At 36.8% G+C, this 26,724-nt stretch overlaps 1 protein-coding gene across 1 annotated transcript; it reads left to right on the top strand.

The window, feature by feature from the left end:
* The first annotated feature begins 1,450 nt into the window (after positions 1-1,450).
* On the top strand, positions 1,451-25,108 carry LOC136812346 (uncharacterized). The gene is made up of 35 exons (XM_067068841.1): positions 1,451-1,493; positions 1,808-1,897; positions 2,068-2,127; positions 2,272-2,407; positions 2,880-3,032; positions 3,179-3,239; positions 3,583-3,627; positions 4,139-4,189; positions 4,430-4,459; positions 4,607-4,677; positions 4,819-4,873; positions 5,061-5,156; positions 5,262-5,327; positions 5,962-6,398; positions 6,692-6,772; positions 7,480-7,530; positions 8,303-8,366; positions 9,273-9,320; positions 9,545-9,622; positions 10,167-10,234; positions 10,861-10,932; positions 11,116-11,187; positions 11,408-11,479; positions 18,848-18,919; positions 19,152-19,223; positions 19,360-19,431; positions 19,588-19,659; positions 19,796-19,867; positions 20,025-20,096; positions 20,233-20,304; positions 20,462-20,533; positions 20,886-20,948; positions 21,211-22,826; positions 23,213-23,514; positions 24,440-25,108. The coding sequence occupies exons 1-35, from the start codon at positions 1,451-1,453 to the stop codon at positions 24,656-24,658; spliced, it is 4,776 nt and encodes a 1,591-aa protein (XP_066924942.1). The 3' UTR covers positions 24,659-25,108.
* Positions 25,109-26,724: the final 1,616 nt, after the last annotated feature.

Below are 26,724 nucleotides of genomic sequence, written 5' to 3'. Positions count from 1 at the left end.
GCAACACTGGAGGGTAACATGTATGGCGCGCCAAAGCGGAAATAAATACTATCTTTCATTTCGCGACACTATCTTTCATTTCGCGACACTAACTTTCATTTCGCGACACTAACTTTCATTTCGCGACACTATCTTTTATTTCGCGACACTATCTTTTTTAGAACGATACTATAAAGTTAGTGTCGCGAAATGAAAGATAGTGTTGCGAAATGAAAGATAGTATCGTGAAATGAAAGATAGTGTCGCGAAATGAAAGATAGTATTTATTTCCGCTTTAGCGCGGCTTAAACATGCACATACTCCAATTAATTGACCAACCAAAGCAGTACAATTTCAAAACAAATCTTCCGCTCACAGCTACTCTACCATTTTAGAAATCTCATATTTTGCTGCGCGAGTATTTTTGTGGCAAGTTACTCGCCAACTCGCCAACAAAATAAAACAGCTTGGTTGGATAATAAAAAATCATACGAGATCATAAATTTTAAGATGGCTGTAATTCAAACGTTTCTTAATGGCTGCTGGACATGTAATCTCAAATTTAATGATGATGGAAAACATAATATGAATGACATCACTTTTGGCGAGTACAGGTTAAATCAGGTTTGTTTTGATTTAACTTTGTATTTCAACGACCAGACAAGTCAATTAATTGGAGTATGTGCATGTTACCCTCCAGTGTTGCACATTAGCCTTTTTCACGGTATCAAGTTTTTTTGCAAATTACAAAAATCGTGACAGAACAATAGAATTTTTTTTTTTTACAAAAAGATTTGTCGTATTTACATTCACGAGCTAAAATTTCTGTACGGGACTAGCCAGAGCGTCAGACGCGATATCTAACCTCTGTTCAACAAGTTTCTCAACTTTTATCTAAACGTCTGATTGCAAACAACTCTCGTTGCAACTCCTTTGGTCGCATCCAATCAGATTCTAGTATTTTTTCTTGCAATCAAAACAACAATTTATGTCGTTCTGATTATTTGAAAAAAAACGTGTTCTTAACAAAGAGAAAAAATTTGTCATTTTTACCGTAAGTGGTCTTAATCCTGTCACTATAGGTTTATATCCGTCAGGTCCTTTCAAAGATAAAATAGTAAACAACAAACCTTTGATCATACGATTGCAAAAACATATAAAACATTAGAAAGAAAAATAATATCGTTAAAACAACATGGATTACATACATATTGATAATGACACATTTTAATAATTATGTTTTAATTGGATCTTGTCAACATAACTTGTTTGTTGTGTGAAAGTATTTTGTGGGTTTGAATGACCAACACGAAAACAGTTTGAGAAATGTGTCAAGTGTCTAGGTCTGTCTCACAAAAAAGTTCTATTTAATATAAAGTTTGTTAACTCCCTCTACAGATTTGTTTCTGAAAATGACATCTGCTTATTTTTGTTAATTTAGGTATAAGTATATTTAGTACAACAAAAACAAATGTATAGTTACAAAAAAAGGGCAATGGAGACTGCCAAGAAAGGTTTGTGTATGAATTATTCCTTTTCTATTAGCATACAGTAAATGTGGACTCAGCTCGATTTCAAACATCAAATTATGCTTAACCCCACGCTTGGCATTTTGTTGTAGACAATCTAGCCAAATAAGACATCAATCATGCATTATTAGTTTGGCTTGTGGAAAAGTAGATTTTATTGAAAATAATTCATTTCTTCCAAAAACACCTTCAGAATAATACCAACATGGTGTTCATTTTTTGAGCAAAAAATGATCTTTAATACAAGATCATTTCCTGTTTTAAGTTCATTCTGATATTTTACTCAATCTTAATTTTAGTAAAACGAAGAAAGCCAGTGAAGCTTGAAGATTTGATCCTACTTGATGAAAAAGAACGCTTTCTTTTGAAGAAAATAAATGACAGAATTGGTAATTTTATACATGCTAAGTCCATTTTCAACTGTGAAGTTATTTTAGCCACCATCAGTTTAATTTCATATCTGCTGAAATTTCACTCTGGTAGTATTTATAGTGAAGTATTTGTCTTTCTTCTCTCTTGCGAAAGCACGCGGATTCTATTTTTTCTAATTGTTCCATAGGTTATGGAGTTTTTGCGAGACAAAGCTTTGAAGCCAAGGATTTACTTCTGGAATATAAAGGTAATTATGGGTAATTTTGAATCCTTAAGAGTGGTTGCGTTTAGTTAAAAAGAATAAGTATATGTATATCACTGGGAATAATGATTGAATAAGATTTTTTTTATTTTAAGATAAATCATCACAGTTTCTTTATGCTCATTACAGGAGAGAGAATATCAATAGAAGAGTCAAGAGGAAGATCGATCAGCTACGAGTATGAGAACAAGGGATCATTCATTTTTGACGTTGGATCCAACAACAAGGGATCATTCTTTTTTGAAGTTGGATCCAACTTCGTCAGGTTATTTTTGTCCCATAAATTAATTTTCATGATGAGCAAAGGAGACTTTATGTAGATTTTTGTTATACTCTTCCGTGCTTAATTGTAGGGGGTCATTTTCCTTCTTTCCTATTTTTTCACCCCCAAAATCATTTGATTATGACCCCCCCCCCCGTCCCCCTCATTTTATGACTTTCTTGACCTTCATTTTCCTAGGGCTAGGGGTTGTAATCAAAATCACCCTAAAATCAGCTTAGTAATATGACCCCCCCCCCATTTTATGGATTTTTTGTGGAGTGTTGACCCCCCCCCCCTAATCGACCCCCTACAATAAAGCAAGGAAGAGTAGATTGTGATTGATTGATAATTGAATATTGATTGATATTGTTTTGATTTCATTTCCAGATACTGTTTTCACAATGTAACACGGGGGTTAAAACTTATGAAATTTGGTGATGTTGTTGTTATCTTAAAATTGCACTGTTTTTTTTAGTATCGATGCAACATTCAGTAGATCATATGGTCGATTTGTTAACGATTCACCCGCACAATTTGCCAATGCAAGTGCTAAAAGAATGACTCTCGGCCAAGATGTAAAGATTATCTTCCAAGCAACTAAAGATATAGATGCTGGAACCGAAATCAGGTAGGACTACTGAAATATTGATTGACTCAAGTAAACGAAACGACAAGAAATTTTCTTTAGTTATTGTTTCATAAGCTAGCCAACGTACAAACGAAAGTGTAGTAGGTGACCTGGAGGAAATATTAATGTTGTCATTGCATTTTTAGATATGACTATCTTGAAGGACAAAAGAACATTAACTATGATATCATGCCCTGGCGTGCCCCAGTAAGAAGTATTCTTTGTATTAAGAATCCCTATCAGACGCTTAAAATATGGTTAAAAGCTTGTATTAAAGCTTCACTGATTTATTGTATTAATTCTAAATTTATCCTTGAAACTAAAATGGAATCTTTGGATTTTTTTCCGTTTTTGTCTCAATTATCTTCTTACCCTACAATGTTATCGGGAAATAGTTTTTAGGCAAAACTATTACAACAATCACTGTTAATACTAATAATAGCTATTTGTCAGGATGCTCTGAAAGGTTATTTTGTTAAACCTTACTGTATTCTTTGATTTGGAAGCATCAGAATGTCGTGTTGAAAGATTTTCATCATTTTCTTTCTAGCAATACAATCCTTCATTACCGTGTTTTTTTGACTTCGAAAACAAGGTCAGTATTTTTGAGTACTTGCGTACATCCGATGTTTAAACGCTGTCATTTCTATTGTTCTCTGCATACAAGGGGGTCAAATTTTGAGATTTTGTGTACGTTCTGTGTGAATGACCCCTCAGTTTTAAACATCAATTATGTTGTAAATCCCTTAGCAAAACTTTTATACTTGGAATCAATAATTGAGCAAAAGCATACAGTGTATATGCCAATTGGAGCCCACAATACTGTGCATGCATAATTTTCAACCGGTAGTGGACGGCCAAATCCATTTTTCTGATCAAACGGAAATGTGATGTTCTTTAGTGACGTATTCGTCGCTATTTGGGTCACTACTAGTTAGGGTCAGGATTAGACTTGAGAGTCATAACTGAGTGCCCTGGACCCATTTAGAGTCACTTCAGGGTCAATTGGACCCACTGACAAAATTGAAAACTTCGTTTTAGGTAAGATTTTAGATTGGGCTCCTTTTGGAGCTTCCACTGTCTCAAAGACTTGCTTATTCATTTAGATTATCATTGAAAGTGACACCGCCAAGAAGAAGCCGTTAACAGCATCTAAGGTACCAAACGTTTGTTCTCTTTAAGCACTTCAAGTGTACGATTTCTTAACACGTGAACTACTATATGGAAAGCTAATGAGTTTTACAATAATTTTACCTGCAAATAGAGAGAATTTCTGAAAAGGGGTATACATACAGATACATAATAAATTTGATAAAATCTTCATCTTTTAAAATAAATTTGTTCTGTGTTTTTATTTAAACAAGCTTTTTTTATTTTGATCATCACTTGATTTTAAGGCTATGGAAGTCATGAACCAAAGCTACAAGGTATGTCATATATGATCTTGAAGTATAATTCTTACCGAAAAAACCTTTCATGAGACAAAATTTGAACTTGTGGCAAAAGCTTAAAAGAAAACACTTTACAAGATTGCTCATCTAATTGATTATCCTTAACCTATTATATAATTTTAGGACAAAAAGAAATGTACCATGGATGATAGTGATGATGACGACGATGTAATCCCACCGACTCCTCCACCATCGTAAGCTGACATAGAAAATTAACTAATTATCAAAATGACTGGATTATGACTTATTAATGTTATTACCTTCAAAACAATCGTACTTGCATGCATGTGGTTAATTTTTTTCATTAAATTAAATTTCTTTTTGAATTCATTCAGGCCATCAAAATTCAAGTCATCAAACTTCAAAACTAAAAATGAACATTCAAGTAAAGTAAGAACACCTTTCATTATCCCTGATCCACCCTGCCGTTTCTTGTTGAGTAGGAAAAGAAAGAGACACATTGTGTCAAATTTGAACTAGTCATTAAAAAAAAGGAATAGACATTTTAAGGATTAGACATTTTAAGGATTAGACATTTTAAGGATTGATTGAAATTCCCCATGTGATTTTTTTCCAGGAGACACTTTCCAAAAATGACCCCATTCCCTACGTCCCAGACTTCAAAATTGAATGGTGCGAAGTTGAAGGAGTGACAGAACTTTTCGAAAATAAGGTACACTATTTTTGAAAACTTTTTTCCTAACGCTTCCAAGTGATTGTTTGCAATGCAAGTGGCAAGTGGTATTCAAAACCTAACTCTTTTTCAAACTTCCTATAGTTGGATGAAATTGAACTTGTTCAACTGGAGGATCAAGGTCAAAGCCTACCAGTTTCACTGTTAGAGGTAAATATACTTTTGACGAATCAGTTTTTCTATTCCCACGTTATTGGGATGGAACACCCCTTATAAAATGGTTGTTTTACCAAAACTTAAAAATCAAACTGGGTTCAACCGCCATCTCGAGAGTGTTGGCTACTTGTATTGAGTATTAGCTTGATAAATTTATTCCTGCTAATCGAACTCTTAAAATTCAAATCCATTCTGCCTCGCATATCTATAGTCATAACGTAACGCTGTCACTCCTACAATTTTATTGCTACTATAAACAATTTACCTGCTATTATAACCCGTGATAATTAACCCAGTTGAATCAAGTATTCAGTCTTACGGTATAACCCTCCAGACTTTCCAAGTATATCACTGGATAGAGAAATTATATTCAACTTATCCATGGTAAAGTTCAGATATTTCAATGCTAGTAAAATATCTTTATTAATGTAATGGATAAATTTCAAAGGTATCGCAAATCGCCCTTCATTTTTGAACTCTTATTTATTTACGGCAAAATGGCCAGTTCTTTCAAACAACAAAAGAATAAACCTTTGCGAGTCAGATTTTTATGAAACTAGATTTTGTTAGTTTGACCAAAATCACGAGTTTGTAGAACCCCTTAAGTAGTATTTGTTTCAATTTCTAGGAAAAAGTTGAACTTAATGTCGATTACTCAGTACACAAAGAGGTGGCAAAAGTGATGGATGTGGAAAGGCGGGAGGAATGCATGGACAAGCAGGAGAAAGGTGTTGACAAGCAGGAGAAAGGTGTTGACAAGCAGGAGGAATGCACGGACAAGCAGGAGGAATACACAGACAAGCAGGAGAAATGTGTGGACAAGCAGGAAGAATGCGTGGAAAAGCAAGGGAAATGTGTTGACAAGCAGGAGGAATGCGTGGACCAGCAGGAGAAAGGTGTGGAAAAGCAGGAAGAATGCGTGGACAAGCAGGAGAAAGTTTTGGACCAGCAGGAGAAAGGTGTGGAAAAGCAGGAGAAAGTTTTGGACCAGCAGGAGAAAGTTTTGACGTCCACCACTGTGGTTTTTAAGGTGTTCCCATCTTTTTTGGGTAGAAACTGTGCAAAGTTTCATCTTAAAAATTTTCGACTCAAAATGCTCCTAACAATTGCTGCACGGTCTTTCATGCTTCTGCAATCATCAGGCAATAGATCTTGTTCTAAATCTTATCTCAATTCATGATATGCACCATTGCAATGTCTTCCATTCCCATCAATAGCTGATTGGTTGAAAGTGACGTATTGAATGATTTACATCACTTACAACCAATCAGCTATTGGGTCTGTGATGTAAATTCAGAAGACATTGCAATGGTGCATATCATGAATTCAAAGTACAATTCAACATATTTTTGTTTTAGGATCTCGTCAATAGATATGCGAAAACAAATACAACATTGCCATGATTTGATTCATATTCGAGATACACAGCCAGATTATAGGTTACGCACTTTTCAAGAGTTACGATTTACCTTTACATTTGAAAATAGTTTTACGAGTTTACAAATATACTTAATACACTTAATATACTTAATCGCTTCCATATTCTCGCGATAGTGATACGGAACGGTCTCACTTTTTGAACTATCGTTTCTGTCAAAATTATTTTCATTGAAGGTGCAATTTGAAACTCATGTAAATGTATATCGGAATTATCTTTAAAATTACATCTCGTTAAAACCGTATCCCACGCGAGTACTTCACTCCCTGGACACTTTTCTCATTCCACTCTTTATCTCAAAAAAGAATACACTATGTTGTATGTTTCTACTCTTTTACACGTCATGTCACTTATTAAATCTTGCAATCTGATGAATGTCAATTCGATTGAATTACGAACCTGGTCTGGAAGTCTCACAAAAAGGTTAGATTTCCGTCACGTGATCAAAACATCGGTTATCTTGAAGCCGCGAACCAATCACATCAACTTATTTCAGATGTCCGCAGCACTGCAATGACTTCATACGAAATTTTCAGCCTGGTGTTTTGATCACGCAATCAAAAGAGAAGGAATAAAAAGCTCAACCTCGGCCTTCAAAAAACCAAACTTCCAGACCAGGGTAGTTTTTAATTGACAAAGTAGAAAACAGGGCTGCCTTAACTGATGATTTGTAATGCATATCTTATCGTAAATTTATTTTCTTTGTAGATGGAACCAACAACGTGTTGTCTCTGTTGAGGAATTTCTACGTAGTGAGAGGTATATTTTATAATGAAAACCATCCTTTCGTTTTACACTGTTTCCATTGGGTTACTCTTCTGTGCCTAATTGTAGGGGGGTCGAATAAGCATGAGGGTCGACGCTCCACAAAAAATCCATAAAATGGGGGGTCATAGTAAGGATTATTTTAACAAAAACCCCTAGGAAAAGAAAGGTTTTTACCCTTTTTGGCAAAAAAAGTCATAAAATGGGGAGGCTCATAATAAGGTGATTTTGGGATTGAAAAATCTCGAAAATTGGAAATGACCACCTCCCGCTACAATTAGGCACACACGAGTAGCTTTTCTAAATTCCTCTAAAAGGCTAGAATAAAAAAGTCTAGGGAAGATTTTCTAAAAGCATCTAAAGATTTTTCTTGGGTGGAGAGGAAGTAGGAATTTCTACCTTTGAATTCAACAGAAAGTTCTCTACATTAGTCGATCGCCTTTTTACTGTGTTTAATCCGACTGCCAAGGTTTAAACTTTGATTGAAGAAGATTGAAAAAGGTAATTGCATTGACAAAAGTTTCCAATTTAGACATCGATCTATTGGCGATCTTTTGCTGATCTCAATTAGATTGGACACAGAAAAAAACTGACAAGCTGAAATAGGCTTTAGACTCTTGTCATATAATCTTGTTTGTTTATATTCAAAACTCATAGCTCATCTCTTAAAACCTTTGACCTCCACGCCAAAAATATTTTTGTGGTGGAAAGAGTTTTCTTATTGAGAATTTTATCTTCAGAAATTCACATTTTCTTATATTTCTAGATTTAACTCAGACTTTTTCTTGACCAATGGCAAAATTCAACTTATTTCAGAGAACAGTCAAGAGGTAATACTTCTGTTTCTTCACGAATCATTCTACACGAATTACTGGTATGAGGTGTCAGTATTTTGTCCGTAACAAAAATTCTCGGGCCTAAGCCCCCCTGGCAAAAATATCTCAAAATCTTTTTTTCTAATGAACCATGAGTGGCTACGTCCCAAAAAAGATGTCACACATCCAAAGCTTTGCCCCCCTACTATATTGTTTTTTACGAATTTCTAGCATCAGATTTGTAATCAATTCACCGAATGACATATAAACTGTTATGTAGAATAGCAAAACAGTTACCGACTAACTTTCTAATCGCAACGATGTGCATTTTTTTTGCCCCACCCCGGTGGAGGTCTTATAAATGAACCTTTGTCCGTTCGTTCGTTTTGCACACTGATCCAAAATGGGAAAACCTTTAATGTGAGCCTGATTTTCGAAAGAACATTTTTTCCGGCTGAAAAATGCCGGAAATAGGCCGGAAAAACCGGATTTCTTGCATTTTCTCGAGATTTAATCATTGGTTTTTTGAACAAAGATGCGTATTAGCAGTGCCCGAAACATGGCTTAGTCTTAAAAATTGCCCGTATTTTTGTCGAATTCTACTAACCATTTGTTGATTTTTTTTTCATTCCTTTGTTTTTCTTTTTCAATTTTATTTTTCAAAAATGTTGATAGTTTGTTTCTCCCAATAGATTATTTTAATTTTGACCTGTTATGCCGTATGTGTTTCATTGTTTCAATCTTCATTGATTAGTTTTGATAACCAGGTAGGTCCATAAAAGTATCACTTGTTACTTTGTTTTTATACCGTTTGAATTCCCTCTATTCGCTCTAACTTTATTTAATTTTTCGTTATCCTACCTTGCCAATTTAGAAGCCACCGCTTCGAAATCGTCATCAAACGTTTTGTTATTTTTTTAGGATCTAGAACGAGAAGAACTTTGCAGCAAATACTCGGAATTAAATGAGGTATATTTCGAAGCTTTGTCTATTACTTTTTAATCGTCAGGTGAACATGCCGGAAGTATGATTGGTTGATAAGGATGCAATCGTATTACAATCGTTCTTTTCACTAAATTCACTTTGTAGCCCGTGATAATTTGTAAATTGTACTTGAAAACGTAATCGCTTACTAGCACTAGCGGTAAAATGATTCCCAAATGATCTTCATTTTACCTATTTTAATGTTATAGGAAGATTCAGATGGTGAAATTGAGATCCCAATTGAGATCCCAATTGATTTTGATGGCGGTTTCTTTCCACTCAGTGAAGTGAGTTTGTTTTTATATTTATCATTGAAAGTGATGAAATTGTTAGGATCTGACTAACAAATTACGTTTTAATTGGATAACTTGAGGTAAACCAACCTTTGTCTTATCATTATTTTGTTGACCTACCGGAGGTCAAATTAACCTGTCTACGTTCGTTCGTTCGTTCGTTCGTTCGTTCGTTTGTTCGTTCGATTTTGGCAAAAACAGGCCCTAAATTATGTTTTTCTAGAATTCTTTCAGAATTTTCGTACAAATTAGGCGGGTAAGGTCCTCTAAAAGGTTGCGAAAAGATTTTTTTCTAGATAAATTTTTTCAGCTTTTAAAATGAATTTCTAACTATAAGAATCACTTGTAAGCATACACCAATGTTCTTAACTTAATTATTCTTTATGTTCACAAGATTGATGCATTTTCGTTAGTGAAATTGTGTTCTTACAAAGTATTTGGGCTTGAGTTAGAAATTTCGTGTTCTCAGAAATGTTATTTTATAAGACAATCGGTCTCATATTTTTACTAACCATGTTTACTTCTTTATATTTTAAAGCGTGGCACAAAGAGGAGGATTGTGAACTACGCTGATCTCAACACAGGATCACAAAAATCGAGAAGTTTGTAAGTCTTACTTGCATTCTTTTTTCAAATAAACAGAATATGAATTAAAGACTGTTTCAAGAATTGCGCTATATAGAAAAGTAATACCTCATTGAAAAGATAATTTTGAGTGGAAGAATTTAAAGCTTGACGGAATTTTGAAAATTTGAAATTGAAAATAAAAAATTAAGATTTTTTCTGCTTGGCAAAAACATTTCATTTATTTTTCCGAATCTTTGAACTTTGCTAATTTCAAATATGTTTTTAGAATTTTCATACAATTCCTCGATCAAAAGTAACATCCCTTCAATTCAAAGTAGACCAAAAATTCTCAAACAGGGGTAAGAATGAGCCAAATCGAGCCAATTCAGAAGACTTTACATTTTGATCAAAGCATTGTATGAAAAATCTGAAAATATATTTGAAATTAGCAAAGTTAAAAGTTTCCTCAAAATGAACACGTATTTGAGCTGGTCAACTACCAGCCGAAATCAGCTCCATTAAGCTGAGCTAACATAAACTATTGCTTCAATCCTTTATTTAAACGATGGTGTTTTTATATTTTCAATATGGTCTGGCCATACATACCTAGTATGAGAGTTTGTTTCAACATTTTAAGTGAACGAAATGTCATTTCGATTTTTCAGCAATGAACTTTCACCAGTGGAAGGGCTTACAACGGTACAATCAACACACGCTCATCAAGTTGGTGCTGAACTGTGAGTCTTTTGCTTCTTCGTCTTTTGAACGAAATGCCTTTTCATATTTTGAACGAAATGTTATATTTCTATTGTTGAATTCGCACCAAAACTGGGCAACAACCAGCTTAAATAATACAATGTGTCAATTATGAACTTTTATTTCATATTTTTAATTGAACGAAATGTCATTTGATTCTTCAGCAATGAACTTTCACCATCGGACGGTCTTACAGCGGTACAATCAACACACGCTCATCAAGTCGGTGCTGAACTGTGAGTCTTGTGCTTTTTCGTCTTTTGAACGAAATGCCTTTTTGTATTTTGAACGAAATGTTATATCTCTATTGTTGAATTCGCACCAAAACTGGGCAACAACCAGCGTAAATAATACAATGTATCATTTTGTTGAGCTTAAATTAACTTTTATTTCATTTTTTCAAATGAACGAAATGTCATTTCATATTTTGAACGAAATATCATTTCCATTTTTCAGCAATGAACTTTCACCAGCGGATGGGCTTACAACGGTGCAATCAACACACGCTCATCAAGTTGATGCTGTACTGTGAGTGTTTTGCTTTTGCGTCTTTTGAACGAAATGCTTCAATTCTCTTAAGTTTCTCATGAATTTGTATTTTACATGCCCGTCATTAAATACAACTTTGATTGGTCGTGTACGATTTGATTCTTTACCAATACGGGAGACGTAATTTGGCTTTGTGTTTATTTTAACGTCGTTTAAGAGTTCGTTTACGAAATCATTGTCATCTCTATTACCATTCTCTTCCACTCCATGGATGATGATGTTAGCTTCCCTTGATTGCTTTCTCTGTTCTTCCATTTGTTCTTCGACCTTTTCGCTGCGAAGTATTTGTTTCATGCTGGATACATTTAACTCGTCACCGATTTTCGTGATTTCGGCAAAACTTTTCTTTGAATGTGTTTTCGATTTGTTATCTACAGGTTTCGCATTTATGTCTCTTCGATTTTAGTTGTCAGTTTAGTTTCCAGCGCGAAAAATTGAGCTTGAATTGTATCGGCAACATGGTTCCTATCTTTAAGGTATCCCTGACATCTAGCTTGTAATTCTTTAATTGTAACATTCAACTTCCTTTCATTCTCGTTTTTCACCTTGATAATATTTTCGCACGCTTCAATTTCTTTACGGCTGTGTGTGCAGCTTTTGATTCTCTCTGATTGGTCCAAGATTTTTCGGTGTAGCTCTTGATCGATGGAACAGCAATTTATGCATTGGTATTTTCGATAGCCTTTATTCAGGAAGATTTGTATTTGGCAAGATGGTAGTCCTGTGCATGCATAATGCAGTGTTCGTTGACATTTATGACATTCTAATCTCATTTTGTCGTCATCTTTTATGCAGTTTTGTTCTGTACATCGATTTGCAATTTCGATTTCATCTCTTGTTGAAATTCTGCTAGGCGATACCGTTTTTTGTTGAAATTTGGTCGTTTTTTTCATGTTTTTGTATTTTATTAAAAATTCTCCATTTTTTAACATGTGCTCTTTTCCGACATGGTGGAATAGGTTGCGAAACTTTCTGCCCAGTAAGATGACAGCAGGGTGTTTGGCTGGTAGGAAGATTTGATGTTTGGATGCATAGGGAAAGTCTCCATACTTTAGTCTACCACCAACACGCATAACTCCTTGATCATCTAGAAACACATTAAGTTTCTTTAGAGAACCTTTCAGTTGACCTCCTTCTTTGATTTGCTTCATTACATCTGGAAAGAATTCGTTTTGGATGAATTTGACAAGCTGGTGCTCACTTGACTCCTCTTGTTGTAGAGTTGGTTGATAGGTTGGACTTGATGAGATGATTGCTAGTCTTTGCGTGGATGTCAGTTGCTTGGATTGGCTCGACGACTTTCGACTTGCCTTAAAATTCTTGAAGAAGATGTGTATCCATGCAATGACACGGATGATCTTTCGCCAAGAGGAGAATCTCTCATATTGTAGAAGAGGTTTGGTTACGTTCATCTGCGTGACGTTTACTCTTCGAAGTTCAATGTAGTTTTCGTCTAAGGGAATCTTCGGGATTGATGGCCATTCTGATTCAGGTAGCCTAAGGTACGCTGGACCGTTGAGCCATACATCGTCTTCTACTGCTTTTAACCCTTCCTCTCTTGTAGCTAAGTCTGATGGGTTTGTCTTTCCGGGAACAAACTTCCATTGGAATACTTCAGAATGCTCTCGTATTTCAGAAATACGGTTGGCCACAAATGTTCTGAACCTTCTCTCCTCATTGTTGATGCATTGCAGGTTCAGCGTCGAGTCAGTCCAGAAGATTGTCTGCTGGAAGTCGTGGTCAAATTCTTTGTTGATCGTTTCTTTGATTCGCACCGCCATCACTGCTCCTTGAAGTTCGAGACGTGGTAAAGATATTTGTTTTATTGGTGCAACTCTGGTCTTTGCCATAATGATGTGAACACGAACAGCGCCGCATTCTTCGACTCGTATGTAGGCAGTTGCAGCGAAGGCTCTTTCTGAGCATCGCAGAAGACATGTAGCTGAACAAGTTGAGATGATTCAGGGATTAGATCAAGACTTCTGGAGATGCAAATTGATTTTGATAGTTGTGACAACTCCTTTAGCCATTGTGACCAAACTTCGTTCGTCTTGGCATCTAGTGGTTCATCCCAATTTACTTTCAAACGCCATGAATCTTGAAGAATCAGTTTAGCATTGAGTGTGCATGGTGCTAGGAAGCCCAGAGGGTCAAATACTGTTGATGCTTTTTTCAAGATCAGTCTCCTCGTGAGGGTGGTAGATTTCGGATCGACGTTGACGTTGTAGAGAAAACAATTTTTTTTTAAATCCCACTTGACACCGAGTGATTGTGTTTTCAAATTCAATTGAGGTATTCGAAGCTCGTTTGTGTTCTGGAACGGCTTGAAGGACTTCCTTTGAATTGCTGTTGTATTTCGTCAGGTTGAAACCTCGATTTCCCATCAGTATGTCAGATGATTTGATCAGCTCTTTCCCCTTGTCTTCGTTGGTTACTGATGAGAGGAGATCGTCAACGTAGAAGTTCCTCAGGAGTGTGCTGATGACATCTGAGGGAGGTTGTCTTTCTGATCAGTTATTGCTCTTCTAAGGGCGTATGAAGCACAGCACGGTGAACATGTGGCTCCAAGGATATAAACGAGCATCTTGTATTGATCTGGCTCTTTCTTTGAATGTGGATCATCGTGCCAGAGGAACCTCAATGAGTCGGTATCCTTAGGTTTCAGTCGAACCACATAGAACATTTTCTCTATGTCGGCGACGATGGCTATTTTGTGTTTCCTGAACCGTAACAATACCCCAAGTAGACTGTTCAGCAAGTCTGGACCGGTACTAAGACTGGAGTTCAAGCTTTGATTCTTGATGTTTGAAGCTGCATCGAAGACCATTCTCACCTTCCCTGGCTTATTCTCGTTTATCACTCCGTGATGGGGAAGGTACCATGATTTGGTTGATTTTTCTTTGGATTCTTCCTTTGTCAATTTCCTGGCATAGTTGTGGTTAATGTAACCATCTACATTTTCTTTGTATTTGTTGAATTAATCTTGGTCTCTTTTGAAGCGTTTATTGAGGTAAGATAGTCTCTTGGATGCCATTGGTGAGCTGTCAGGAAGTTTCTCATCAGACTTCCATAACATGTGTACGATGTAATGGCCGTCTTCGAAGATAGTTTCATCTTCTAGGACTTTCAGAAACTTCCTATCCGTCACTGACATTGGTTCCTGTATGTCGAATTCTGTTCCGAAGGATTCAGTGTCCCAGAATTGTTTGACGAGATCGTCCAGTCTGTTTTCCTCTTTGTGAACCCTTGGTCTGATGTGTTTGATCCATATTGATCCTGACGCACCTCCTTCGTATAATCCGAACATGGTCCATCCTAAAGGTGTTTTGGCTGCATAGGGTAGACCAGGATGCTCCCTTTCGAACTTCTTTGGTAAGTAGAGCTGCTGGCACGTCGGCACCAATGAAGACTTGAACTCGATTCTACATGAGGAAGATCGATGTCTCGAATGTAATTCCGTTTAGGGTCATCTGTTACTGGAACTGTCTGTCCTGGAACATTCTTCACGTGAGAGACGAAGCTTCCATCTGTGGAGGATAACTTTAGGTTGACAAACTTGGCCTGCATTTCCTCCTCGCCTTTGATGGTACCAAAGGAAACTTTCTTTATCTTTTCTGACAACTTGAGTGATTGACAAAGGCTCTTTGTTATGAGTGTACACTGGCTCCCACTATCGAGGAGGGCGTAAGTATTGACTGAATGACCAGCTTGGTTTGTAACTGTTACTTGGACGACTTTCAGGAAGACGATGTGATCGTTTCTGGTCATGTTGATGCTTGGTAACTTTGGCCCGTCCTTTCTATCTTTGTCTTTAGAAAATTCGGGTTTGGCTTCGGACTCTAAATTTACTATTGCCTGGTGGATTGTAGTATGGTGATGCTTCTTACATCCCTTTGCAAAACAAGTCTTTTTTGAGCTGCAGGTACTGACACCGTGTCCTTGACCAAGACAGTTGAAACATAGACGCTTTGACTTGACAAAGTTGAGTTTTTCGTCATCTGGTTTTGCTTTGAAGCCTTCACACTTGAATAGGTAGTGATCACCGTTGCAGCATGGGCAGTGCCTTGTATTGTCTGTTGGACCAAACTTGTGAACACGTGGACCATTTCGATTACTTCGATCAGTTGGCAGGTTTGGGTCCTTTGAAGCCATAACTCTTGCTTGTAGCCACTGCTCCAAATGGATCAGGTTTAGTTCTGCCTTTCGCCTGAGGATCAAGGAGTACTCAGACCATTTTTTCAGGAGGTGGTTGTGAAGTCTCTTCAGTATTTGTCTCAGAACATCGGTGCTGTGGATGTCAGCCGTATACTTAATTTTCACTAATGTATTAATGGAAGTAGACAGGGCGTAGTAGAATTGGGTTAGAGACCTTGAATCGTGTTTGGGTATTTGGTTACCGTTGACAACCTTTCGTATTGTTGCTTGGGCAACTAGTGAAGGATTACCAAACATGTATTTAAGTCGTTTGAGTGAAGCGATGTAGCCATCGGTGTCACTTGCGAAGCCCTCTATTGCCTTCTTTGGTTCACCCACGAGGTGTTGGTTTAAGTAGGTTCTTTTTTGAAAGATGTCCGAGTACGGTTGATTGTGGACCATATCGAAGAAATTTGAGATAAACAAGACCCATTTATCGGCGGCCCCATCAAAGGTTGGAAGTCTTTGGGGTTGGCAGTCTTTGCTGAATGAGCATCTGCATTTGAACGTCATGGATCCTACCATCTGGGATGATGTTAATAGTGGATCGATTGAGGTCGTCTATCCAAGCATCTACAGCTTGTGTGGAGGAAGATTCATCTTTGTCTTCCGGCGATACCTTTTCGGTTTCTTTATCTCTCTCCCTTGTGGATTTCATTTTGACACTTGGCTGACGTTTGTCTTGAATGATGTAGGTGCTGTGGAGAGGATCACCTTCAATGACTATTCAGTGGTGCATCGGTTCGCAGATTTTCTTGGAACGTAACTTGCCTTTGTGTTCGACTGTTTCCATAACTTTGGTACAAGTCCTGGTTGGTAAACTCTCTACTAGACGATCGAGATTTTAGTTGATCTCTTGTTGTTTGGATTGGTTCTTGAAGGTAGAGTCTTGACTCTGAAGTTGGGTCTAGTCCGTCTTCGTAAACATTTGGTCTTCGGAGAGGACTGGGTAAACTTGAGTTTGGTTGGTTTCCCATTTGGAGTTTAGGGTAGTTGTTGAGAAAGGGGGCTGTTTCATGTGAATTTGCAAGATGTGGTAAGTCTGAAAGGCTGCTACTTTTCCTTCCTATGTGCTTTACATCAGATGATTCCTTTACATCAGCATTGTGTCGTCTGTTTGTAGTTTCAGTAAGGTTCTCCGTGACATGAAGCTGTGAGAAGGCTGCAGTAATATCGTCAGGCAGTGATTGAGGTCTGTCATCTGTCAGGGATTTCTCCTCTTATTGAATTTGGGTTGCGGTTTCTTCTCTCCACATTTGGACTCTTTCTTTAACTTTCTCCGATGAAGACGAGGATAACGTGTCGTTCTCACGTTCCTTCAGGTATGTTGTAACATCACCACAACAAGAGTTGATTCTCAAGAAGGGGTTGTCAATTCAGATGTCATTGTAATCGAGGTGATCGTTTTCCAGGAGTAGCATCAGGTCTTCGTGTAGTATAACAGCTTGATGATGCATGTCATCGAGAGCAGTTCGAAGGTATTTTATCTTAGTTCGACTACCTCTGGTTAAGATGAGTGAATTGATCTCCTATGGTTTTAGTGATCATGTACTTCTTGCTGTTCCTTTTTCTCTTTGCTTGAGAAATCTCTCTTGACTCAGGCATTTTAATCGAGACAGATGGGTGGAGAATAGAAGAAATTGAGTGTTGGTTTGAAGCTAGTCTCTTCGAAAGTAAATTGATGGAAGGCAATTACTGATTTTTGTTAACCAGCTGCAATGGTTATCAGAGTCAAGATATAGTGGTACTTGACTTGATATCCAGACTTTGTTCGTCTAGATTGAATGTGGTGATCGGTGTGATCCCTATGATATGTGTACTTGAGTTGTGCGATTGGTATTCAGGTCTCTGGGAGCAGAATGTGAATTGAGCAATCGGTATCCAGTCTTGCTTGTGACGTGGATAGAACGATCGGTGTTCAATCTGCTCTAAAACTTGAACTGAGCAGTCGTATTCAAGAAATAAGGTAGGTGTCCAAGCTATGTGATGATAGTTGGATTGAATTGAAATCGGTATCCGAGCTATGTGATGATAGCTTGGATACCGATCTCATTTCAATCCAACTATCATTACATAGCTTAGATACCGATCTCAATTCAATCCAACTATCATTACATAGCTTGGATACCGATCTCAATTCAATCCAACTATCATCGCATAACTTGGATACCGATCTCAATTCAATCCAACTATGTGATGATAGTTGGATTGAATTGACATCGGGACTTTCTAAAAATCTCCGGAAAAACGGTTTTTCTTGAATTTCTCGAGCTGTACTTTACATTTTTTCATGAAATTTTGCACACTGATCCAAAATGGCAATGTCTATAATGTGACTTTGCCTGTTTTTTAGAAGACAAGTTTTTCCGGCCAAAAATGCCGGAAATGTACCGGAAGAATCGTTTTTTCTGCATTTTCTCGAGATTTCATCACTAGTTTTCCCGATGTTTTGCACAATGATGTGTATTAGCAATGACCAAAATGTGATCTTCTTGAAGTCGTGATAAAATATTATTTTTTCCGGTTTTTGCGGTTTTTCTTACACTTTTACCTGATATTTCTTTGTTTTTCCATACAAAAACCTTAGTGATAGCGATGCCACCATCAAGCATGATTTAATCGTAAATAAAACTGATTTTTGCACCCGGAAACTTTCTAAAAATCGCCAGAACAGCCAAAACTCGCCGGAAAAACGGTTTTTTTTGAATTTCTCGAGCTGTACTTTATATTTTTATGAAATCTTTGACACTGATGTTAAATGACAATATCTAAAATTTGACAAAGCCTGATTTGAAAAATAAGGTTTTCTCCGGCCGAAAATGCCAGAACTATGAGGGAAAAACTGTTTTTTGGCATTTTCACGAGATTTTATCATTAGTTTTCTCTGATTTTTTTGCACAAAGATGCGTATTAGCATTTTCCAAAAAATGGTCCAGTCCAATTTTGAAGAAATTTTTTTCCAGTAGATGATAATGCCGGAAATAGCCGTTTTCGCAAATCTTGCTATTTGATGACCATTTGTTTATGTGTTTCAGTCCCTCTGCGTTTCTTATTTTATTTCTTTTTCCATTTCCATTCTACATTTATTATTAGGTAGGTCTATTTTGCACTCTGCTTGTTTTAATTAAATGAAATATCATTTCGATTTTTCAGCAATGAACTTTCACCAGTGGACAGGCTTACAGCGGTACAATCAACACACGCTCATCAAGTTGGTGCTGAACTGTGAGTCTTTTGCTTTTTCGTCTTTTGAACGAAATGCTTTTTCGTCTTTTGAACGAAATGCCTTTTCATATTTTGAACGAAATGTTATATCTCTATTGTTGAATTCGCACCAAAACTGGGCAACAACCAGCTTAAATAATACAATGTGTCAATTTGTTCCTTTGTTCAGCTCAAATAAACTTTTATTTCATTTTTTTAATTAAAAGAAATATCATATCATTTGATTTTTCAGCAATGAACTTTCACCAGCGGACGGGCTTACATCGGTGCAATCAACACACGCTCATCAAGTTGGTGCTGAACTGTGAGTCTTTTGCTTTTTCGTCTTTTGAACGAAATGCCTTTTCATTTTTTGAACGAAATGTTATACAATGAGTTGAGCTCAAATGAACTTTTATTTCATATTTTTAATTAAATGAAATATCATTTCGATTCTTCAGCAATGAACTTTCACCAGTGGAAGGGCTTACAACGGTACAATCAACACACGCTCATCAAGTTGGTGCTGAACTGTGAGTCTTTTGCTTTTTCGTCTTTGAACGAAATGCCTTTTCATATTTTGAACGAAATGTTATACAATGAAATGATACAATGTGTCATTTTGTTGAGCTCAAATGAACTTTTATTTCATATTTTTAATTGAACGAAATGTCATTTTGATTCTTCAGCAATGAACTTTCACCAGTGGAAGGGCTTACAACGGTGCAATCAACACACGCTCATCAAGTCGGTGCTGAACTGTGAGTCTTTTGCTTTTTCGTCTTTTGAACGAAATGCCTTTTCATTTTTTGAACGAAATGTTATACAATGAGTTGAGCTCAAATGAACTTTTATTTCATATTTTTAATTAAATGAAATATCATTTCGATTCTTCAGCAATGAACTTTCACCAGTGGAAGGGCTTGCAACGGTACAATCAACACACGCTCATCAAGTTGGTGCTGAACTGTGAGTCTTTTGCTTTTTCGTCTTTTGAACGAAATGCCTTTTCATATTTTGAACGAAATGTTATACAATGAAATGATACAATGTGTCATTTTGTTGAGCTCAAATGAACTTTTATTTCATATTTTTAATTGAACGAAATGTCATTTTGATTCTTCAGCAATGAACTTTCACCAGTGGAAGGGCTTACAACGGTGCAATCAACACACGCTCATCAAGTCGGTGCTGAACTGTGAGTCTTTTGCTTTTTCGTCTTTTGAACGAAATGCCTTTTCATTTTTTGAACGAAATGTTATACAATGAGTTGAGCTCAAATGAACTTTTATTTCATATTTTTAATTAAATGAAATATCATTTCGATTCTTCAGCAATGAACTTTCACCAGTGGAAGGGCTTACAACGGTACAATCAACACACGCTCATCAAGTTGGTGCTGAACTGTGAGTCTTTTGCTTTTTCGTCTTTTGAACGAATTGCCTTTTCATATTTTGAACGAAATGTTATACAATGAAATGATACAATGTGTCATTTTGTTGAGCTCAAATGAACTTTTATTTCATATTTTTAATTGAACGAAATGTCATTTTGATTCTTCAGCAATGAACTTTCACCAGTGGAAGGGCTTACAACGGTGCAATCAACACACGCTCATCAAGTTGGTGCTGAACTGTGAGTGTTTTGCTTTTGCATCTTTTGAACGAAATGCCTTTTCATATTTTGAACGAAATGTCATATTTCTATTGTTCAATTCGCACGAAAACTGGGCAACAACCAGTGTAAATAATACAATGTGTCATTTTGTTCCTTTGTGGAGCTCAAATGATGCTCAAATATTCATCATAATTTGAAGAATTGTTATCAATTCACATAAATTTTATGACTGGGCAATAATCAATCAAAATATCACAATGTGTTGTTTTCATTGTGCTGAAACGAGTTAAACTTTCGTCTTGTCTAAGCATTTCTCATTTTTTATGAGTATTTCAACCTTCTGTTTGAACGAAATGTCGTTTTTTTTCAGAAATTCACTTCCAACATCACTTTCAATGGCCTCGATACGTCCTGGTCAAGTTGAATCTAAACCGTGAGTGTTTTGCTTCTAATTGGTTTCATCAAAGGCAAACTATTAAAAAGAAACAGTCGCACCTAGGTGTTTTTAAAGAAAACATGCAAAGACCTATGTAACTTGAATATTGGTCATAGCGTGTAAAAGATGTAGCCTTTGCGACCACCTATGCCTTAGGGAACTGTATGGAACTTCAATTTAATATCAAATATGATGAAAGGTAAAATTTTCTAAGCGATAACAAAATTAATACTGAACCAAAAATCCGTACTTTTTTCAGGCGTCGAAATAAGAAAGAATGCCCTGAATGCCACAAAATGGTCCCCGACCTCCCGAAACACACTAGAGATACGCATCAGTGGTCATACACCAGTTCTGTGAATGTGGTTGGGCTATTTGGTCTTCGGAAGAAAGTTGAAACAAAATCTACAACAACCGCACCAAAATACAAACATTACATCAAGATATGTCCTTTCCCAGATTGTAAAGGTACAACAAAAAACCCTGGTGAGCATCTAAAAGGAAAAAAACATGGGTATACTGCCGAAAAATTGAAAGACCCCAAAGTGAAAGAAACATACGATAGTCTAATAAAATTATTCAAACGATACGACTCCGACCAACAGATCAATCAATATAAAGTTGGTTCACCTCAAAAGTTTCACGGTATTGTAGAAAAGAGATCCAAACGAACTGCTATGGAATCTAGTCTACTAGTGGAAGATGAAGTTACGGACGACGAATACGATGAAGATATCCGAAATATCGGAGAAGAAGTCGAAGAAGAAGTCGAAGAAGAAAACTCTGACGCGCTTATTAGTGATAGACATTCTGTTGAAAAACTCATTAAGTCCTTCGAAAAGTATATGGTCGGCCCATACCGCGGGCGAAAGTCGACATCAGTCAAAGTAGTTGCAGATGATGTCAGAAGGAGTTTTCGCGTGATGAACGTCATGGATATAGAAGATCTAGAAGCAATGGTAAAAAGCGACGAGCGTCTCTTAGAATATATTGAACATTGCAAAAACCAAAATTTCCTCCCTGGAACAACCAAAACCTATCTTAGTGCCATAATGGACTTTCTGAACTTTCTTGCTCAAAACAAGGAACACCAAGTCAGTATCAGTAACATATTGAAAACAGAAAAGATGTTAGAACAATGGAAAAAACGATTCAACCGAGATGATCGCATCCAAAGTCACAGAAGAAAAGCCGAGGATAGGCAAATGTTGCTCACTAAAGAGCAAGTACTGAGATATGACACCAGCGATTTTAAAAACTGTGCTCTTAAAATCTTGAAGGAGTTCAAGGAAAATCCATCCAAAACTCTGAAACGTTCAGAACATACCAAGTTGAAGGACTACTTCATTACTGAAATAGCCTTAGCCAATGCCCACCGTAGTGGCGTATCTGTCCACATGACAATGGAGGAATATCGTGGACATTTTACGGATGAAGATTTTGAGAAGATTCCGGTGTGGAATCACAAAACCGTATCATCATATGGTGCCGCACCTGTATGTTTAAGACCCGCTGCTTTTGACTGTTTGAGAACATATGTGGATGTTGTAAGACCAAAATTGAATCCCACATGCCAACAAGTCCTCGTAACATGGGGAAGAGAGCCTCTACAGGATTCCGACCCATCAAAGGCAGTTCATAGGATTTGGGAAAAATGTGGAAACTTCGAGGGTCGTGAAATTCCCAAAAACCTTACAATTAATCATATAAGGAAATCTGCTTCCACCTTGTCAAGGAAAGAACGCAACCCGCATCTCAAGGAGATTGCAACGCTAATGGCTCACAGTGAAAAAACTGCTAACATGCATTACGACATGTTTGACCGTGACAATGCATGTACAGTTGGAGCCAGACAAATTGAGAAATTGTTTCGAGGTAAATTTATAATTGATGACGTGTAGAATGATAGTAAACAATATGAGAGTGATTTTTTAGGCACTTTGAAAATCCAATTTGAAGACCGACGATTTCCATTATCTTTTTTTCGAAAATCACTATCCATCAAATATATCCACAGTCTAGGGCATAGAAGGGGTTTGAAAAGAGACACGGGCGGAAAGGAAGGGAAAGAGGTCAGCAACATGTGGATGTCCTTTTTTGAAATACATTCCACTCAAGTCATGTTTTGCCGACCTTCTTTATGGATGATCTCTTCTGACAACAATTTAAATTCTAACTGATTTCTCTCACACGTACACACACATTCTGCATGTTATGGAGAATTTCTTTATCAATTAGAAGTTTTTTTCTGTTTATGTTAGGTACTACGGATGAAACGGAAATCCAGAAAACACCTTCTAAATCGAAAATTCAGGAAACACCTGAAACGAAAATCCAGAAAACACCTTCTAAAACGGAAAGGAAGAATTGGACGAACGAGGAGGAGTCTGTGTTAATGGAAGCGATTAAAAATCACACACCAGTCAAAGAGATAGATGTAAATGCAACTGATCGGAAAAAAAGAGACAAAATTAGACATTTAAAGAAAAAGGCCTATCCTGTCAGCCCCTCAACCAGCATAGATTCTTCTGATCCTGGAACACCTGAAAGTCCAATCTATCAGGTAAGAAAATGAACTTAATTCGGTTGAGGTTTACCCGAAAGTTAATCGCATCCTTTTATCTCTATTATTACTCTTCTGATTTTCCAATTAAAATTTATCAATTTCAGTGTCATCGACTTCATTGGTCATTCAAAAGTCGTCAAATTTCAAAAAGTTTTGGTTCATTTGAATGAGGACCTTTCAATGAACAAAAAATACTAGCCGGTACCCGGTGTCGCACGCCGTTTAAGCTCTAGCTGAACGCATTGAAAAGTTCTTTGATGTTGAAGCCGGCTTAATAGCACGATCAAATAAGAAAAAAATCTCTTCAAGGTTTGACTGTAGCCCTCTCCCTGGTGTCTTTTCTTTTAACCATTTTTGGTTTTCGAACTGTCCCTCTGTGACTGCGACGTAATCTTTTGTTAAGTTAAAAGTTATCAGAAAGAAAACTTCGTTATTGGACCTACCTGGGGGTCCTATAAATTAACCCATGTTCGTTAGTTCGTTCATTCGTTCGTTCGTTCGTTCGTTCGTTCGTTCGTTCGTTCGTTAGTTAGTTCGTTAGTTCGTTGCCAGCTTTTCTCGAGATTGGTTCATTAGTTTTTTCTGATTTTTGGCACAAAGGTGCATGACCATAAACCCTCAAATGTGACGGAGCCCGATTTTCGAAAAAATCCCGGAAATATGCCGGAAAACCCGGTTTTTGGTAATTCCTATTTTTTTTGTTGTCCCTGAAAAGTCCCATTAACTTGTGTTGGAAAAATAAGTACACCGAAAAAATTTGGAGGTTTTGCCTATATGCAGGCTAAATATCTCTTACCATCTGATTATCCCTTTAAAATTACCCCAATTGAAAAAACTTGATTTTTATTGTGATGTTTATTAGTTCTTTTAAAACGATCTTTTCTTGAAAACTAATATAGACTAATATTTATTGTTTTCATAGGAGGAAGGAAGCCGACAATCTTTGTGGTCGATGAGAGACAAAAATGAATTACGTAAAAACTGCGAGCCATTCATCAGCAAAGAAATGCAAATGAACGACAAAACTATCAAAATTCTTGGCTCGCGTCTCTGTGAAAAATATACTCTTACGCAAATTCGAACGAGAATTGCATACGAAAGAAGATTACCGTATTGGAAAGAAAAGTTAAAATTAAAATAATGTTTGTGACTGGCATTGGACCTTTCGATTTTTTATTAGGACATTTTTTGGGGCTGATCCGAAAATCGTACTCATTTTTTCTGAAAATTAATATTAAGCCTCATACCTCTATGCCCCAAGTTGAACAAGATGCCTAAAAATAGGCATTTCTGTGTGATACTTGCACCTGCTATTCTCTGCAGTGTTGACGAGTTCTAATAAGAACGAAATGCTTATGCTGCCCTGCCACCCAAATCTCCTGAGTGAATATAGTTGGACAGAAATTCTTAATTTCTTCACATGCTACTGATGATGTCAATAGTCTCAGATGAACTTTGGAATTGAAATTTGTACCAGTACCAGTACGCACCGGGTTGGCCAGAATACTAAAATTCGATAAAATTGAAATACAGCATTATCTGCGCTTTCTGCTCAATTTCAGACTTTTTTAATGTGGTTGCAGCATATAGAAGTGGCTGTTCAATCGTTTTCTATCCAAAAGATCATTTTAATTATAGTTTGAGAACCAACTCCAAGACCAAATTAAAAGGTTGATTCAAATCGATCATTGGAAATTGACAAGTATAGTGAAAAAATCTATTAAATACCAATTTTCTCAATATTTTGGCAATTGCTCACGTTTTTGGTATTGTGGCCAACTTGGTTCATTTCAGTTTCAGTTTCCTAAATGAATTATTTGCCTCTATGTTGTGCAAAATGTCCTTATTATAGTGTTATAACCAACTTGGTTTGAACTTTTAGTATACTTTGTATCAAATTTAGAGACAGTATAGTCAAATAGACGAAAATCACGACTTTAAATCGTTTCCAGAATCTAAGCACTGTCACTGGGCTAAATTTAACATTTTTACGCAATTTCAGAGCAGTGGACAACTGGGTGCATAGCTCTGAAAGGCCTATGATAACCTTACAAGAATATTGTTTTAAGGTGGTAGTCTAATGGATTTTTGGGGAAAATTATATTTTTTTTCAAAATTGAGATTTTTGCATTTCCGAGAAGTATCACCCTTTCTTAGTAACTTGGTTGGTCAGTCATTTGAGGGCTATGCATGTTAGCCTACACTGATGCAAGTTACCCGATCTCACGGTACGAACTGTGGCACATCAAAAAACTTTCAGACAAGCAAGCGCTATTCTTCTTGTACTTTCAACATCTTCTCGAACAATTGTTGTGTAGTGCCAGATGAATCGTCCAAAGAACTACCCGCCTTTACACGCACCTTATGCCATTCTCTATGTAATAACTCAAGCTCTTGTACAGTGTGCACTTTGGTGTTTCAGTTCACTATCAACCAATATACCCAGGTCTTTTTGTTCAAATACATGTTCAATCTAATTATCACCAAGGCTATATGGATGAGCGTGTTTTATATTTGCGAATTTGCCGAGTGTAAGGACATGACATTTATCCGGATGGAACTGTACTAGCCAATCGTTGGACCATTTTTTGAGTGTGTCTTTATCACTTTGGATGACAAGGGAGTCACATACTGAATCTACCTCTTTTAAGATCTTTGTATCATCGGCGAAAAGTAGCAGAGTCGATATCACTTTGTCAGGCAAATCGTTAATGTATATGACAAAGTAGAGGGCCCAAGACACTTCCTTGTGGTATTCCACTTAATACACTATCCACGTTGGATTTTGATTGGTTTACTTTGACCAACTGCTTCCTTCCACTCAGAAACGATGATATCCAATTTTTTAATGAACCAACTATGCCATACCCTTCTAACTTCTTGCAAAGCCTACGATGAGGCACGGTATCAAATGCCTTAGCGAAATCAAAATAGATGCAGTCTACAACTTTTCCATCTGATATACTTTCGCAGTACCGGTCAACATATTTTGATAGTTGGGTTGATGAAGCCGTACTGCTAGGAGGTTTAAGTTTGTGAGGTGGTTCGTGATATGTTCTCGTAAGATCGACTCCATCAGCTTGCCAACCACGTATGTTAAACTGACTAGTCTGTAGTTGACGGCCAAGTTATGCGCCCCTTTGTTCTTAAATATTGGCGTGACGTGAGCAACCTACCAATCCCTTCAGCCAGTGTCTTTTTTCATAA

This window comes from Clytia hemisphaerica, unplaced genomic scaffold (assembly GCF_902728285.1).
Source record: "Clytia hemisphaerica strain Z4C2 unplaced genomic scaffold, Clytia hemisphaerica genome assembly, whole genome shotgun sequence".
Lineage (NCBI taxonomy): Eukaryota > Metazoa > Cnidaria > Hydrozoa > Leptothecata > Clytiidae > Clytia > Clytia hemisphaerica.
This window is presented reverse-complemented; position numbering and strand designations above follow the sequence as displayed.

Bases quoted from the DNA above. Each gene is read 5' to 3' on its own strand.
- LOC136812346 (XM_067068841.1), top strand. From the start codon at position 1,451: ATGTATAGTTACAAAAAAAGGGCAATGGAGACTGCCAAGAAAG. The intron at 4,190-4,429 runs GTACCAAACGTT...CTTGATTTTAAG, and splicing joins AGCCGTTAACAGCATCTAAG to GCTATGGAAGTCATGAACCA. The intron at 19,660-19,795 runs GTGAGTCTTTTG...TCGATTCTTCAG, and splicing joins CATCAAGTCGGTGCTGAACT to CAATGAACTTTCACCAGTGG.